We start from the raw sequence: 17090 nt of genomic DNA on the forward strand, positions 1-17090 counted from the left end.
GTTGATGGCAAGACTTTGGTGAAGTTTTTTCTAAAAATCAAATAAAGGTAAAACAACATAAATTAAAACTTCATAATAATAATACCCACATTTTAAGGTATCACATGAAGCAACAGAACACCCACGATTACAAGCATAAAACACAATCTCCACTCTTGCAAAAACCAAATACGCTTTTTGTACACAACTAATCAAATATTAAATCTACTTCTATTTTTGAGTACTTGTGTTTCCAAAAACCTTATTATTAGGTCTGCATGGCATAATACTTCTCCAGTTCCTTATCAAGTTCATCAACCGACTTGTCACCCCCCGCCGCCTTCCTCCCTCTCCCCCGCCCACGCCCGCCACCGCCCCCACCACGCCCGCCACCGCCGCCACGCTTGTTTACAACACCACCACCACGGCTACTCTTTATGCCACCACGGGTTCTCCGCCTACAACACAAAAAAAAAAAAAAAAAAAAAAAAAAAAAAAAAAAAAGAGAGATTAAATATCCTCCTAGATTTTTCAAAACACAATGCTCTAATAGAAAAAAAATAAGAATATATTATTATCCTATTAAAAAAACAATAAACCCTACCCAGATGTACGATTAAATGCACCCCCTCATCTTCCAGGAGCCACTCCGGGCCTGCAATGCAAGTGTACCCAATTTTATAAAACAGGAATTCAAAAAACAAAGCAAAGGACAAAAAAGTAATTTCACATAAGAAAGGCAACTTACATCATGACAACTGTCCTCTGTCCATTCACTCCTCCAACCAGATTGACACGTGGCGAAAGAGGAGCATCCAACTTTGACCCAACAATCTCAATCTTCATTGGCTTCCCATCCAACTTTACATTGTTGTAACGTTTAAACGCTTGAAATGCATCATTTCTTCTTGCAAATATCACTTCAGCTGTTCCCTAAAACAAAAATAACAAAAACATTTTTAAAAAAAAAAAAACAAACTATATACTTTTTTTAATTAAAGAGTTTGATACTCTTTAGTTACACTTACATCTGGACGACCACTTTTGTCATAATGAATTGCATATCTATTCAGCTCTCCAATCTCAGAAAACAGTTCCTGTGGTGGGGCCCAAATCAATTCTTAAACTTAAAGAAAATGTTAAAAAAAAAAAAAACAAATTGGCAATAGTTGATAGTTGTGTTACCCTTGTATCTTCATTGGTGACTCCAATGTCTAAATTGGAGACATATAATTTTGCAGCATTATCCAATCCTGGTAGACCTGCTGCTTTGAGGCTGTCTTCCAACAAGTCACGCTGCCATGGCAAAGGCTTGGGTCTGCAAAAAGACTGATGCGGGCATGCCACGTGTCAGCATTATAATACAAAAAAAGTTTCACCTTTCTTCATGACCTATAATCAATTATCATGATTCATGGTGTATCTAAAACTAATCCGAATCATTTTTTTTTAAATAAAGATTGGATCTTGAGGTTTCATTATATTATAAAATGACAACCTATCTTTAACACTTGACATAAAAAGAGATCTTGAGATTTTGGGGAGTTGAAGACTAAACCCACTCCACTCCTTAAAACATGTGAGAATATGAACAGGAGAAAGCACCAGTCCTGTAGTTCAGTGAAGGAATCTCCTTTGTAGAAACACCATGAACTTAGGATAGTAGGATGCATCTTTGAACGCCATGAAAATCTCACTATGAGTATGAGAGATTCCAAATATATAGCAGTAGGATGCATCATCAACTCCCTTTCCAAACATCCACAAAATTAAAGTAATCATGATTAATTAGTAATGATCAGTGAAGCCCCTTAACATCATAAGATAGGATAGAACTTCTGGGTTCATCAAGTAATTCGTGTAAGATCCAGAGAACAATACATGAACATCGTTAGGTGATAATTTCTTGGAAGGTGAATGGTTATGCCAAAATGAACTTCTCCATGAACATTATACACTGTGTCATATATAGTACCCCTTACACTTTGAAATTTGAAAAAGAGAGATGTAATGAGTAGTTCCTCAAGTTTGTGTTTGAAATCAGAGTCTGAATCAAATACATAAGGATAAGATATCCATAATTGTGGAGCTTACCTTGGCAATGATGTAAGCTGATGGCCGAGCATCCACTTCCTATTGGTGTAAGCTGATGGGTGATGACAACTTACAATCGACTCAACACTAAAAAAAATAGTTATACCTAACTGATTCGATGACTTCTTACACCAAAACATACAATAATACTCAATTTTTTTCAACAAATTAAAAAATCTAGTGTAAATTACATGAACGGCCCCTATGGTTTGGGATAGTTTGCGCATTTAATCCTTAACTTTTTTTTTTAACTCGGAGTATATATTCTTCTGGTCCTGGTGGACATAAAAATTCTATTTTACCCACTATCTCTCTATTCGTGACCATGTACAACCCAAACTTTTAATTAAAAAATAATTTTTCTTTCATCTATAGTTACAAGTGGTATGAGAGAAGCAACCATTACAGATTTTGTATTCGATATCAAACATTAGCTTCTCTCTTGCTGTAACAACCCATTTCCAAATCGAAAATTTCCACCTTGAAGTCTACTCCTTCAAAAGCAAATGAAAAACACGAAATTAGAAAACATTAAAACCTAGATTGATGGAGATTATGAATGAGAATTCGAGGAAATCGAGAATCCTCCACTCCAGTTGGCTCCTTTTTGTCCTCCAGAAAATCAGAAAACACAGTTCACACTTTTGTGCTGTTCTGATTAAGCGCCGAAGGAGTAGGTCGGAGGTGTGAGGAGTCGGCCCCGCCGGAAAAGATCTCCGAGATGGGAGGAGCTACCGTCTTGTAGGGCAAGAAGAAGAAGCGTGTATTTGAAAGAAGGGAAAATGTGTAATTTTGGGGAGAATCGAATGAGAGGTTTAGGTGGTCAAAGCTTGACTTTCTTTGTGATGCATAACATCATTTAACATTGAGAATATAACATTTTCTGCATAAAATCATTGAGAATATAACATCTTCTTCCTGCCTCTTAAATAGTCACGAATACATTAAAATATTATTAATTTAATTAAAATATAACAAATGTCAGCATTTAATTAATGTTACATGGATATCATATCGTCATGTGATATCATGTTGAAATGAAATGAAATGAAGGGGATATAATACGTAAACCAGTAAGAAATTGGAATTAATGTTACATCCATTTATACCAAACCCATCCACATAAACCCTTAATTCTAGTCATATTTCAAATCAAAGTGAAAAAAGGAATGGTTTCCATGTCATAATTTTTAGTTGAGCTATGTTTGTTCAATTGTTTTTTTTACTTGCTTGAAAAGGAAATTTGGGCTAAGTCATATTTTTCAAGGCGTGTCATTTAACGTGTCAAAATTTTCCACAATGGTGTGTATTACCCTTTGAATTGTATCTATCTGACATGACATTGATCCTTTTTTTTGAACAATAAAATTCGTTGTAACCCGAAATTTAGCAAGGCTCAAGGATTACAAAAGGACATGTGGTATTATATATTATTGTTGGATTTAACAGTGTGTTAATATAAGTTAAGTTGATTATTTAGATGTATTTATTTATGTTTTCAGATAAATGCTAATTTATAAAAATTTAACTCAAACTGTGTTTTACTTCATGATTAGTTCTGTAACTAAGACTATTATATAGATGATCCATGTGAAAAGTGTGTGGATGGGTCAATGTAGATAGGGACATTACATAACAGTCCTTTAAAAGAATCTAAAAACAAGTGGACATGGTGTGTTCATTGAAGGTGTGAATGAGGGAAAACCGTAAATTAAAGGATATGAATATGAAGATAGTTTAATAAAAACTGATGGTTCTTATTGTTCCCTGCATCTCTTTCATCTTTTATTTCCATAAGTGTGTAAAACGCCTCATACGTACTTGCATAGACTTAATTATGAAGATAATTAAATAAAAAGTGAAATACAAGTATGTTATGGTTTCTTTGACATTTTGTGATCGATTCTTTCTCTTAGGGTCCTTATTTTCACATATTAGTGACAGAATTCGTGACAGATTTTTTGTTGGAATAAAAAGTGCAATATAACATGGATTACATAAGTAATTCTAATAAAACTTTGTTTCTAAACTCAAACCTACCTATCAAATTGATAAATGCTCCCGAAAGAGGAATTAAACGAACTAACACCAAGAAAACTATAAACTTTGATGTCTCTGCATCGTAAGAAAGAATTATGCACATAAAGCTTTGAGATGAAAGCAAAGGCAGCACCCAAAAAAAAACTGTTGAATTTCGCCAAAACAATACCAGGGGCCAAATGGTCAAAAGTTGTATCGAAAGGAGAAAACCATCTCACACCATGTACGTAGCAGCACCAGAAATGTTGAATTCCACCAAAGCAACACACCGAGGGCAAAATAGTCAAAAGTTGAATCGAAAGAGAGGACGCCATCTCACAGCATGTATGTACAACAGCAGCAATTTCACAAGTGTAGAAGGGAAGCCAGCAAATTTTTATGAGCACCAAGAATTATTAACCTCAACATGAAATTCTCGTGGATAGCAACTACAGCAGCAGCTATGAGATATTGGTGGGAATAAACAGCAACACTTTACTCATCAACATCACCAATTCAACACCACACCATGGAAAACAGTTATGGATTCAATCTGCAAAGGCTGTGAAAACTCAAACACCAAGACACCAAGATGATTTTTCATTGCATGTTTGAATCTACTGCCTCTGTTATTTACCTGGTTGAAGGATAGCAATTGAATCTCATCAAACACTTTATCTTGATGATTATAACATTGATTAATGGATATTGTGTTGACTTAATCCAGATATTTTGGGTGTTTATTTTATCTATTTTACTGCAGAAAGTTTATTTGATTAGAATTGAATAAGTCTTATAGCATGTGGGCTGTAATACCGAGTCTAAAGGGTAGTGTGAGTCAGTTTCCTTGTTTTCTGCATTTCATTTATTTTAAAAGGGCAAAGTGTACGTTGATGGATGTATTCCATTGTGTTTTTCTCTGTGAAAGTGAATAAAGTTGCAACCTTTGCCATATGTGTTCTTCTGTCCCACTTTTACTTTTATAAAGCTTTCTTATATATTTCTTCAAGTGTCCCCTGTATTACCAACATTTGGTATCAGAGCACAACCTGGTGCATGCCAAAATATCAGCCATGTGAAAGAGAAATGACAGGAAGCAGCAGTAATGAAAAAGAAGGACAAGTCACACTCCATTATCCTATGTTATCTAAAAGCAACTATGTTGCATGGGCTATTAAGATGAAAGTGTTCATGCAAGCTCAAGGTGTGTGGGATGTTGTAGAGCCCAGAACAACAAACATAGTAGTAGAAGTAAAAAAGGACAAGATGGCCATGGCAGCCATCTACCAGGGTATTCCAGAGGACTTGCTGTTGGCCTTGGCGGAGAAGCAAACGGCCAAAGAAGCTTGGGTGGCCTTGAAAGTGATGTTCATGGGGGAGGAGAGAGTGAAGACAGCAAGGATTCAAACCTTAAAAGCAGAATTTGAGGCTTTAAACATGAAGGAGTCGGAGGCTGTTGATGAGTTCGCTGTGAAAGTGAGCAACATTGTGAGCACAACGCGTGCCTTGGGAGATACGGTAGAAGAATCGTATGTGGTGAAAAAGATGCTAAGGGCCGTGTCATCCAAGTTCTTACAGATTGCTTCAACTCTTGAGTAGTTTGGAGACTTGGATGTGATGACAGTCGAGGAGGTAGTAGGGAGATTGAAAGCTCGTGAAGAATGCATGAAGGGTTATGTTGAAGGGGAAGAAAGAAAACTTCTTCTCACTCATCAAGAGTGGACAGAAAGAAACAAAAAGAAAAATGAAGAAGACTCCAAGAACAAAGGAAACCGTGGAGGTTGTAGTGGGTCAAGACGAAGAGGCAGAGGTCGCGGAAGAGGCACCACCAGTACTCGCGGTGGTCGTGGCGGTCGTGGTTCTCACCAACAAAAGGATCGTGGACCATCTGGTAGTCGAGACAATAGTAAGTTGCAGTGTTACAAGTGTCAAGAATTTGGGCATTTTGCTGCTGAATGTGAAAATCCAAGACGCGAAAGAAATCACGATTTAAACTTGGCACAAGAGCACCTCGATAATGAACCAGCATTATTGTTGTCGATCCTTGAAGATACAGAAAAAATCATTGAAGTTCACCTAAATGAGGAAAATGTGAATCCACAATTGAAGACTGGTGGTGATAAGGCAACAAACTTGTGGTATCTAGACACAGGTGCTAGCAACCACATGACAGGTGACAAAGAAAAATTCCGTGACCTCAATCAAATGAGATAGGGCTCAGTCAGTTTTGGAAACGGATCAAAAGTTCGAATTGAAGGGAGAGGTTCAATCATCTTTCAGTGCAAGAATGGTGAACAGAGAAAGCTTCAAGAAGTGTACTATATACCATACTTATGCTCTAATATAATAAGTCTTGGTCAATTGGCAGAAGGAGGAGATGAGATTCGTATAAAGGACCCATTTTTATGGGTTAGTGATGCTGCTGGAAAGTTGCTTATGAAGGTACAGAGATCTCAAAACAGACTCTATAAAATCAATCTGAATGAGGTAAAGTCAAAGTGTTTACTTGGAGAAATCAGTGACTCAACATGGCTTTGGCACACTAGAATGGGCCATGTCAATTTTGATGCTCTAAAGGCTATGTCAGATAAGAAATTGGTAGATGGAATGCCAAGAGTACACAAATCCATTCATCTCTGTGAAGGTTGTCTAGTAGGGAAGCAGACGAAAAATCCTTACCCACCACAGTCAAGCTTTAGAGCAACAAGGAAACTAGAACTTGTACATGGAGATTTATGCGGGCCTGTCACACCTCCCACACCCTCTGGGAACAGATACTTCATGCTTCTTGTTGACGACTATACAAGAGTCATGTGGGTCTATTTAATGAAGACAAAAGACGAAGCCTTCCAAGCTTTCAAGAATTTCAAGGCAGCAGTGGAGAATGAAACAGAAGAGAGTATAAAGGTATTGCGTACAGATCGTGGTGGCGAGTTTCTTTCAAATAAATTCACTGTGTATTGTAGAGAAACCGGGCTCGAGAGACAGTATACAACTCCATACTCTCCACAACAGAATGGTGTTGTGGAGAGGAGAAACAGGATTGTTTTGGAGATGGTGAGAAGCAGTATGAAAACAATGAAAGTGCCACACGTGTTGTGGGGAGTAGCAGTAAGTCATGCTGTCTACATCTTGAACCGAGTTAACACAAAGTCACTCAAGGATACCACACCATACGAATTATGGACAGGAAGAAAACCTTATGTGGGACACCTTAGAGTGTTCGGTTGTGTTGCTCACATGAAGATAGCAAAAAGCCATTTAAAGAAGTTAGATGATAGAAGTAAAAGAGTCGTACACCTTGGAATTGAGAAAGGAACGAAGGCATATAGATTATTGGATCCTGATTCGGGGTTGATTTATGTGAGTCGGTATGTGAAGTTCGAAGAAAAACAAACCTGGGTGTGGGAGGAGGCAATAAAAATCAAGTCTAAATTTGGCATGAGCTTCACAGTGGAAGGTTACGACCTAATTGAAGAAGAGGAAAATCAAGGTGGGTCGATACCAGGTAATACAGAATAAATTGAGTTTGGGCTGCCACAAAGAATTGAGGTATCGACAGAAAATGGGCCAGTGTCCAATACTCCTCAAATGGACTCACACATAAGTCCACAGGGAAGTCCAAATTTAAATTCATCATAGGCCAGCCCTAATACAGCTCAAATACCACACCCATCGTCACCTGTAACTCCAACCTCCTCTGTCGGTTCATCAAGCACAGCATCGAGTTCAACAGGTGGTGGTGCTCCCAAGCAATTTCGATTGCTGATTGATTACGAGCACACGGATCAATTGCTACTAATTCACGATGAAGAAGAACCCACTTCATATGCAGAAGCAAGAAAGCGATTAGAGTGGGTTGAAGCAATGAAGACAGAGCTCAATTCAATTGAGAAAAATCGAACATGGAACCTGGTAGAACTCCCAAGAGGACGAAAAGCTATTGGATTGAAGTGGGTATTTAAGGTGAAAAGAGACCCAATTGGAAGGATTTTGAAACACAAAGCGAGATTGGTGGCACGGGGTTACGTTCAGAAACCCAGAATCGATTATGAAGACGTTTTTGCACCGGTTGCCAGACTTGAGACGGTACGTGTTCTGCTTGCCCTTGCAGGAACTCATGGATGGCTTGTACATCATTTAGATGTTAAGTCAGCTTTCTTGAATGGAAATCTGAAGGAAGAAGTGTATGTACGACAGCCTGAAGGCTTTGAGAAACCAGATAAAAAACACAAAGTTTACAAGCTCACAAAAGCTCTTTATGGGCTTAAGCAAGCGCCCAGAGCTTGGAACTTTTGTTTGGACAGATACTTGAAGGATTTGGAGTTCAAAAGGTACTCTCAAGAGTATTCGGTATATAGTCGAAACAGGAAAGGGAAAGTCTTGATTGTAGTTGTGTATGTAGATGATCTGTTGGTGACAGGTAATTGCAAGTTAGAGATATCTAACTTCAAGACACAGATGAACAAACGGTTTGAGATGAGTGACTTAGGTCTTCTATCTCACTACCTGGGCATAGAAGTGAATCAATTTGAAGGTGGGATCACTTTGAAGCAAGAGGCATACGCAAGAAACATTCTAGCAAAGACAAGAATGGAAGACTGCAACCCCACCAAGTGCCCAATTAATCAGAAAGTGCAGCTAAGAAAAGATGAAGATGGTGATTTGGTCAACCCAACTGAGTATAGAAGTATTGTGGGAAGCTTACGGTATTTAACACATACCCGTCCCGATCTATCGTTTGCAGTTGGTGTTGTAAGTCGGTTCATGGAAAAGCCAACTGAAAAACACCTCCAACTAGTAAAAGGTATCCTTAGGTATGTAAAGGGCACCTTGGATTATGGTCTGGTTTATTCAAGAGGGGAAAAAGAAATCAAGATCAATGGTTATTCAGATAGTGACTTGGCGATGGATGTAGATGATCGGAAAAGTACTGGTGGTATGGCATTCTACATCAATGAGAATCCAGTTACATGGGCATCTTAGAAACAGCTCAGTGTTGCTCTATCCTCATGTGAAGCAGAGTTTATGGCAGCTACCATGGCAACTTGTTAAGCTATTTGGATAGGTTGCCTACTGACTGAGATAACTAGTCAGCTTTAGACCTTATGAAGAACCCGGTGTTTCACGGGAGGAGTAAGCATATCGACACAAGATTCCATTTCATTAGAGAATGTGTGGAAAATGGTGAAGTGATAGTAACTCATGTTTGCAGCAAGGAACAAAGGGCAGATATCCTTACAAAAGTCATGGGAAAGGTGAAGTATAAAGAGATGCAGGAGCTGATTGGAGTTAAACAGGTGACAAATTCTGGATTAGGGGGGAGAATGTTGACTTAATCCAGATATTTTGGGTGTTTATTTTATCTATTTTACTGCAGAAAGTTTATTTGATTAGAATTGAATAAGTCTTATAGCATGTGGGCTGTAATACCGAGTCTAAAGGGTAGTGTGAGTCAGTTTCCTTGTTTTCTGCATTTCATTTATTTTAAAAGGGCAAAGTGTACGTTGATGGATGATGGATGTATTCCATTGTGTTTTTCTCTATGAAAGTGAATAAAGTTGCAACCTTTGCCATATGTGTTCTTCTGTCCCACTTTTACTTTTATAAAGCTTTCTTATATATTTCTTCAAGTGTCCCCTGTATTACCAACATATTGACTGTTTAGGATCATTTGTACATTCTTGTTGCAAAAATATGAGTTTAATGAATATTAATTGTTTGTGAAATGCCTGAATATATGGTTTTTGATTTTTTTTAAATTTAATGCCATGTCAACTGTAAGGTTCGCTCATAGTGATGTGTTGTGATTTCATAGAGTACTTGAAAGCAAAGAATATTTACGGAAAATAAATGGTCTTCAAACATTCTGTTAATCTGCCCCAAATAATTGTACACATCCAATACAGAATGAGAGAAGAATGGTTTCCAGGCAATGCTATTGATTATATATTAGCTAACATTACACTTTAAAATGTGAACCAGATTTACTTATTTTTGTATATGTTAATGACTTAGGTAGGTAGGATACGGGTTAATTATAAAATGGAAATATATTTTGTATATTTTAATGACGTATCTTTTCTTAATATATTTTGTTTCCAGATTGCAGTAACAATACTCAGATGACATGATGGGTTATATAACATGTTATGGCTCATATATCATATTATCCGGGCTTGTACCCACATGTTGTACAAACATATGTGAAGTTTCTTAAAAAAAAAAAGCCATTCAAATGAATACATATTGGCAGGGTGCATATAGGGAACTTAAGAAAAGTAAAGAGCACTGAAAGTACACTATATTGATCAGGCAAGAGATGTCAATTCAAAACAGATCCTTCTTTAACCGATTGGAAACTTGCTGCATTGTTGGCCTTTCAAGTGGATTGGAGTTCAAACATGCTCTTGCGAGACTCAGAACCAACCTAACTTGTTTCTTAACTTGGGATGAGGGAGGAGGTATCCGACTATCTTCCACATTTTCTAGCACCAGATAATCAGAAGACAATGTTGGTAAAGATGTTATGAGATCTCCAGGATGCTTTCCCATTATAACTTCTAGTGCAACAACTCCAAAGCTATAAACATCGCATTTCTCATTTGCCACCATCGTAAAAGCAAGCTCTACATCCAAAGGAACATGAGATAAAAACAAAAAAAGCTATATCAACCCACAATATTCTAACATAGATACATATATGTGCATATACTTATATATATATATATATATATATATATATATATATATATATATATATATATATATCATAAAAGTTAAGAAGATGTAGAACTACAATGACGAGATAGTGTTACCTGGTGCGATATAACCATAGGTGCCTGCAATTGCGGTCCAATTGGATGAATCGAGCTTTAAAAGCTTTGATGTGCCAAAATCAGAAATATGTGCCTCACAATCAGAATCAAGAAGGATGTTGGCAATAGAAATGTCTCTATGAATTATAGGAGGTGAGCAGTCGTGATGCATATAAGCCAAACCATTAGCTACACCCTTTACAATATTTACCCGTTTCAACCAATCCAATTCTTTTGCTAAGACATCGCTTCTTAAGATTGATCCAAGGCTTCCCTTTTCAAGGTATTCATAAATCAAAAATGAGTGGCAAACATGGGAGCAATATCCATAGAGTTTTACTATGTTTCGATGCCTTATGTTTGTTAACGCTCGTACCTCGTTAAGGAATCCATTATGGTCAACATTCTCAGACCCTGAGTGGAGTTTCTTGACAGCTACCACATTGTTAGCTTGTAGCTCGGCTTTGTACACAGTCCCATATCCTCCGGTCCCAATGGAGTATGCTTCATCAAAATTATTCGTTGCTTTCAAGATGTCATCATACACTACTGCTCCATCAAAACTTATTATGGAGAAATAATCACCACTTTCTTTGTCTGATGGTTTTTGTGGAGAATTTTTCTTTTGATGTTGATAAGAAATGAAGCCATACATGAATACACCAAGTAAAACAGCCCCAATAAGAGAGATCATAATTACAAGGATAAGCTTATGATGATATGGATCATTTTTCTTCTTCATAATCTGACTTGGACAAAGTTTCACTCCCGTAATATTCCCACACAAATCTGGATTGCTTCCTATGGACGCATTCACAAAATTAGTGGAAAGGGGGACTATACCAGAAAGCTCATTGTAAGAAAGGTTGATATCAATCCCGCGACGCAAATTTGTAAAAACATCAGAAATGGAACCAGATAGTCTATTGTGAGAAAGATTCAATTTTCGCAAACTTTGCAAACTTTGAACTTCAGATGGCATCTCTTTCATGAGAAAATTATGAGATAAATCAAGTTCCATAAGATGAACTAATTGTTAATTGGTAATTTTCCTGTATCATTCCAATGATTTACAATTGATATTTATACAATATCCTATCGCTATCTATAATGAAGAGTTTATCATCTATAACAATACTTCCTCAATATGAGGAAAGATATCTTCGGCTAATAGACCCCCGCAGTCGAATCCGGAGGATGACGAACGTTGAGACTGTGCTTGAAATCGTCAAAGAGAATGAAAGGTAGACCCTTTGTGAAGATATCCGCAATATGATAGCGAGAGGGAATGTGGAATACACGGACTTGACCCTGAGCGACCTTTTCCCGAACGAAATGAATGTCCAGCTCGATGTGTTTGGTACGTTGGTGTTGAACCGGGTTGCATGATAAGTAAACGGCACTGACATTGTCACAATAGACTAGTGTGGCTGTAGTTGGAGGGACATGAAGCTCCAACAACAAATTTCGGATCCAACATGTTTCGGAAACGACATTTGCAACTCCCCGGTATTCTACTTCTGCACTAGATCGGGAGAGTGTTAGTTGACGCTTTGAGGACCAGGATATTAGGTTATCGCCCAAGTAGACACAGTAACCAGAAGTTGAGCATCTCGTCTCCGGGCAACCTGCCCAATCGGCATCGGTATAGGCAATAAGTTTCCTAGAAGGTGATTTGTGAAGATGCAACCCGTGAGCAAGAGTACCTTTAATATACCTCAAAATTCGTTTAAGAGCATTAAAATGAGATGTTCGGGGTGCATGCATGTGCATGCAAACTTGTTGAACTGCGTAGCTTATGTCTGGCCGTGTGAAGGTCAAATATTGGAGAGCCCCTGCCAGCTGGCGATATTGTATTCCCCCGTCAGGCAAAAGAGTTCCATCGGTGCTGCTTAATTTGGCCTTACTGTCAACTGGTGTGGAAGTTGGGTGACATGAGGTCATGCCTGCTCGTTCCAAAATTTCGGTGGCGTGCTTTTGTGGTGACAAAAAAATTGAATCTTTATAACGAGACACCAAAATTCCAAGAAAGTAGCTTAGGGGTCCAAGATCTTTCATGGCAAACTCTTTTGCTAATAAAACCATAAACTTATGATGTAATCTGGGTGAGGAGGTGATGAGTAAGATGCCGTCTACATATAGAAGGAGGAAGGCCGTATGGGTTCCCTTTTTGTATACGAATAGTGAATGGTCACATTTGCTATGTTTGAACCCCATAGTGAATACGTAGTCAGAAAATCTTTGGTACCAAGCTCGTGGTGCTTGTTTAAGTCCGTAGAGAGACTTTTTAAGCAGGCATACATGATTTGGATACAAATGATTACGAAAGCCGGGGGGTTGATGCATGTAAACCGTTTCATGTAGATGTCCATGTAGAAACGTGTTTTTCACGTCGAGTTGGTGAATTTGCCACTCATTAGAAAGAGCTAGGGACAAAACAGTCCGAGTCGCCGGCTTTACCACGGGGCTGAAAGTATCACCACAGTCGATACCTGCTTTTTGAGACCTGCCATCACAAACCAAACGAGCTTTGTATCGCTCTAAAGAACCATCAGACTTAGTTTTTAGACGATAAATCCACATACTACGCACTATATTCATATTGTTATGTTTCAGGACTAACTCCCACGTTTTATTATCAATAAGGGCCTGAAACTCGTCTGTCATCGCTTTATTCCAATCCGGGTTTTTAAGTGCTTCTATTGGGTTTCGCGGGATAGGGGAGATAGAGGTAGAAGTATGGAGGTTGTAGTGTTGTTTGGGTTTCGAAAATATGTCTGGTGTGGATGGTACGAGTAGGAGGAACAGAAGGTGTTTGTGAGGTGATTGGTAGGGGGTTCGAACCAGAAGGGGTTGTTGTTGTGGAAGGCGGTTGTTGAAGGGTAGGCCTTGTACGGCGTGAATAAGTGATTAGGGGAGGTGATGGGGTGGTTGCCGGAGCATTGTTGACAACCAATGGGGGAGACGTAGCTGCGTTGGGGGTTGGTTGAATGGAGTCGGACCACATTAATGGGTGTGGGTCTGATGGTAGTTGGGTTGTAGGGTTCGGTGATGATAGGTTAAGATAGGGAAAAATAGTTTCATCGAATATTACATGGTGGGATATAATAATGGTTTTATTTTGCATGTCAAAACATTTGTACCCTCGGTGATTGATGGGGTGGCCTAAGAAAATGCAGGGTCGGGAACGTTTTTGGAGTTTGTGGATGGTGGGAGATGGAGTAAGTGGGTAACATAGACAACCGAAGGTACGAAGGTGTGAATATGAGGGTTGAAGATTATATAGAAGATGTGTAGGGGTTAGATTGGCAATAAGTTTGCTGGGAAGAATGTTTAACAGGTACGTAGCATGTTGGAGTGCATGGTGCCAAAAATGCATGGGTACGTTTGAGTGGGTGAGAAGAGTGTGAAGGATATTATTAATGGATCGTATTTTACGTTCAGCTTTTCCATTTTGAGGAGATGTGTGCGGACAAGAAAAGCGGAATTGAAGGCCATTTTGAGAGCAAAAATTGTGAAATTGATGGTTATCAAACTCACGACCATTATCACATTGTATGGTTTTAATAGTGTAATGGAATTGTGTTTTGACCATAGCAAAGAATTGGATGAAGATGGAAAAAACTTGGGACTTATTGGCTAGAGGATAAGTCCATAAATAATTGGTTTTGTCATCCAAAAATAAAATATAGTAGCGGTGACCACTAGAGCTTAACACAAGGGAGGTCCATAGATCCGTATGAATAATGTCAAAAGGTAAATGAGTTATTGACTGAGAAGTAATAAAAGGAAGTTTTATTTGTTTACCCAACACACAAGAACGACAAACAGAAGAAAAAGGTTTTAATCTAGGAAAATTTAAAGTAGAACGTAAAGAAGATAAAACATCCGCGCCCGGGTGGCCAAGGCGATGATGCCATAGGTCTCTTGTAATTGCAACAAAAGTAGAAGGTTGTGTAACTTGGGAATTTGACTGGAGCTTGAAAGGGTAGAGAGCACCGGTACTATTGCAACGGAGGATTGGAGTCCGCGTCTGGAAGCCCTTCACATCAAAACCAAACTGGTCAAATTCTACGGAAACATTGTTGTCAATAGTAAAGCGACGAATGGATAAAAGATTTTTAATGACATTTGGAGTGTGAAGAACATTTTTTAGAATAAAAGGAGGAAGAGGGTAAGGAAGTGTTTGATTACCGGTGCCTTGAATTGGAATAGTGGAACCATTACCGACAATAACATTCTAAGAAAGACCATTATTGATATAAGACGTGAAGTTACCTGTGTTGGGAGTCATGTGTGATGTTGCTTCGGTATCAGCATACCAAGTCTGATCAGGTGGGTGTAATGCCATTGTGTGAAAAGCTTGCTCAAGATCGGTTGGTGTGTTGCTGATTTCTGATACCGGATAGGCCTGCTGAGGTCGATTGCCTAGAATCCTGGTGGAAACTGATGGAGGTCTGGAGGATCCATATTGCTGAGTCGGATATGGGCAAGGGGGGTAAGCCCATGGTGTATAGTTGGGAAAAGCCCATGGTGGCGGTGTAGTCCATGGCTGATAGGGACGGGACCCCCGATTGTATGTCTGTTGGGTTTGGTTATTGTTGGTACCGCATCCACACCCGTTGGAAGATCGTCCACGACCGCGTCCTCCTCGACCTCGTCCACGTCCACGAGAGGTAAAGGGATCTGCCTGTTGTTGGTTAAGGCGGCTGCTATCTCTAAAATTTGGATGAGTCATTGGTGCTGAAGCAGTCAAGGCGGTAGCGGAGGTGCCTCCGGTTAGGGATACAGCAGTGGCGGCAACCTGATGAGCTTTTCGTGCTTCTTCCATGATGAGTTTGGAGCGAACTTCATAGAAATCAGGTAAGGGTGTTGTTTGCTGGATGATCATCGCGACCCCTTCATAGCTTTCATTGAGACCAGCAATTAGTTGAAGAACAAGATGTTGGTTGGAAACCGGGTTTCCCACATTTGCCAGTTGATCAGCAAGCGTCTTCATGGCTTGGCAATAGGAGGAGATGTTAGGGTGTTGGTCAAGTCTTGTAGAGACGAATTTGCTGTCAAGATAGACAGCTCTAGTGCTCTGGTTATCTTGAAAAATGTTTTCAAGGGCAGTCCATGCCTGACACGCAGTGGTGTTTGGTTTCAAAATTGTGTGCAGCAGATCATTAGAAATTGTGCTATAGATCCATTGGAGAACAATAGCATCGAGTCGTGACCATGCTGCAAACTCTGATGCTTTAGTTTTGTCGGCTTCAGTGGAGGTTTTATCAGCTTCTGTTGAGGTTGAGGAAGAAGAAGAAGAAGAAGAAGAAGAAGAAGAAGAAGAAGAAGGTGGTTTTGAAGGAGGGATGATGGTAGAATCAATGTGATCTTCAACCTGAAAAGCCCTGCAATGGATGCGAAATAATTCTGCCCATGAGGTGTACTGTCCGCTCTCCATCTCCAGTATAAACGGAATGAAGTTCCGTATGTTTGTGACTGTGATGGTTGGGTGAGATTGTGGGTCCATTGAAGAAGCAGAGAAAAAAAGAAAAAAAAAATGGCGTACAGGGAAGAACAAGAGGCAAAGTAGGGTTAATGATATTTGTGCTCTGATACCATGTTAATTGGTAATTTTCCCGTATCATTCCAATGATTTACAATTGATATTTATACAATATCCTATCGCTATCTATAATGAAGAGTTTATCAACTATAACAATACTTCCACAATATGAGGAAAGATATCTTCGGCTAATACTAATTTACCAATCTCGGATGGAATTTTCTCACTGAGCATGTTATTACTAAGATTCAAGTAGTGGATTTGTGCCCATTGACCAATACTTGTTGGAATCGACCCGTTCAATCTATTTTTGGATAGATCAAGTACTTCAAGAAGTTCACAAAATCCAAGCTCTAGAGGTATAACACCTGAAAGTCGGTTGCCAGCCAAGGACAAATCCAACATACTTTTCATCTTCCCAAACTCCTTTGGGATCTCACCAACCAAATTATTCGAAGACAGATCAAGTCTTTGTAGTTGTCCAAACTCTGGCAGAATAGAACCACTAATTTTATTGTTGTTCACCTTAAAATCAGTGAGAGACTTCAACTTCCCAAGTTCACTAGGAATGGGGCCAACAAGCTCATTCTCATGCATATAAAGTTGATTTAAAGATGTCAAATCACCAAATG

General features: G+C 38.9%; 3 protein-coding genes and 1 pseudogene across 4 annotated transcripts; 1 reads left to right on the forward strand and 3 right to left on the reverse strand.

Annotated features, from left to right (window-relative positions):
• Positions 1-42: 42 nt before the first annotated feature.
• On the reverse strand, positions 43-5045 carry LOC145095498 (THO complex subunit 4D-like; annotated as a pseudogene). The gene is made up of 8 exons (XR_013703706.1): positions 4982-5045; positions 2503-2567; positions 2074-2112; positions 1165-1308; positions 1008-1076; positions 728-912; positions 584-634; positions 43-437 (listed from the first exon to the last, which is right to left on the reverse strand). The product of XR_013703706.1 is annotated as a THO complex subunit 4D-like (transcript).
• Positions 5046-5178: 133 nt separating this feature from the next.
• Positions 5179-5691, forward strand: LOC145095499 (uncharacterized). Its single transcript, XM_079033364.1, has one exon. It carries the CDS (start codon positions 5179-5181, stop codon positions 5689-5691), a length of 513 nt encoding a protein of 170 aa, XP_078889490.1.
• Positions 5692-10339: 4648 nt separating this feature from the next.
• On the reverse strand, positions 10340-11754 carry LOC145094567 (MDIS1-interacting receptor like kinase 2-like). Its single transcript, XM_079032712.1, has 2 exons — positions 10911-11754; positions 10340-10721 (listed from the first exon to the last, which is right to left on the reverse strand). The coding sequence occupies exons 1-2, from the start codon at positions 11650-11652 to the stop codon at positions 10423-10425; spliced, it is 1041 nt and encodes a 346-aa protein (XP_078888838.1). The 5' UTR covers positions 11653-11754; the 3' UTR covers positions 10340-10422.
• A 3396-nt stretch (positions 11755-15150) lies between these two features.
• Positions 15151-15909, reverse strand: LOC145095500 (uncharacterized). Its single transcript, XM_079033365.1, has one exon. The coding sequence runs from the start codon at positions 15907-15909 to the stop codon at positions 15151-15153; it is 759 nt and encodes a 252-aa protein (XP_078889491.1).
• Positions 15910-17090: the final 1181 nt, after the last annotated feature.

Source organism: Lactuca serriola, chromosome 3 (assembly GCF_051521515.1).
Source record: "Lactuca serriola cultivar US96UC23 chromosome 3, Lser_US96UC23_V15, whole genome shotgun sequence".
Classification (NCBI taxonomy): domain Eukaryota; kingdom Viridiplantae; phylum Streptophyta; class Magnoliopsida; order Asterales; family Asteraceae; genus Lactuca; species Lactuca serriola.

What these genes read in the sequence shown, in the direction of transcription:
- LOC145094567 (XM_079032712.1), bottom strand. Translation starts at nt 11,652, where the DNA reads ATGAAGAAGAAAAATGATCCATATCATCATAAGCTTATCCTTGTAATT. An exon ending in CTATGGTTATATCGCACCAG is followed by an intron (nt 10,722 to 10,910) that starts GTAACACTATCT and finishes CTTTGGATGTAG; the next exon opens with AGCTTGCTTTTACGATGGTG.
- LOC145095500 (XM_079033365.1), bottom strand. Translation starts at nt 15,909, where the DNA reads ATGAAGACGCTTGCTGATCAACTGGCAAATGTGGGAAACCCGGTTTCC.
- LOC145095499 (XM_079033364.1), top strand. Translation starts at nt 5,179, where the DNA reads ATGACAGGAAGCAGCAGTAATGAAAAAGAAGGACAAGTCACACTCCAT.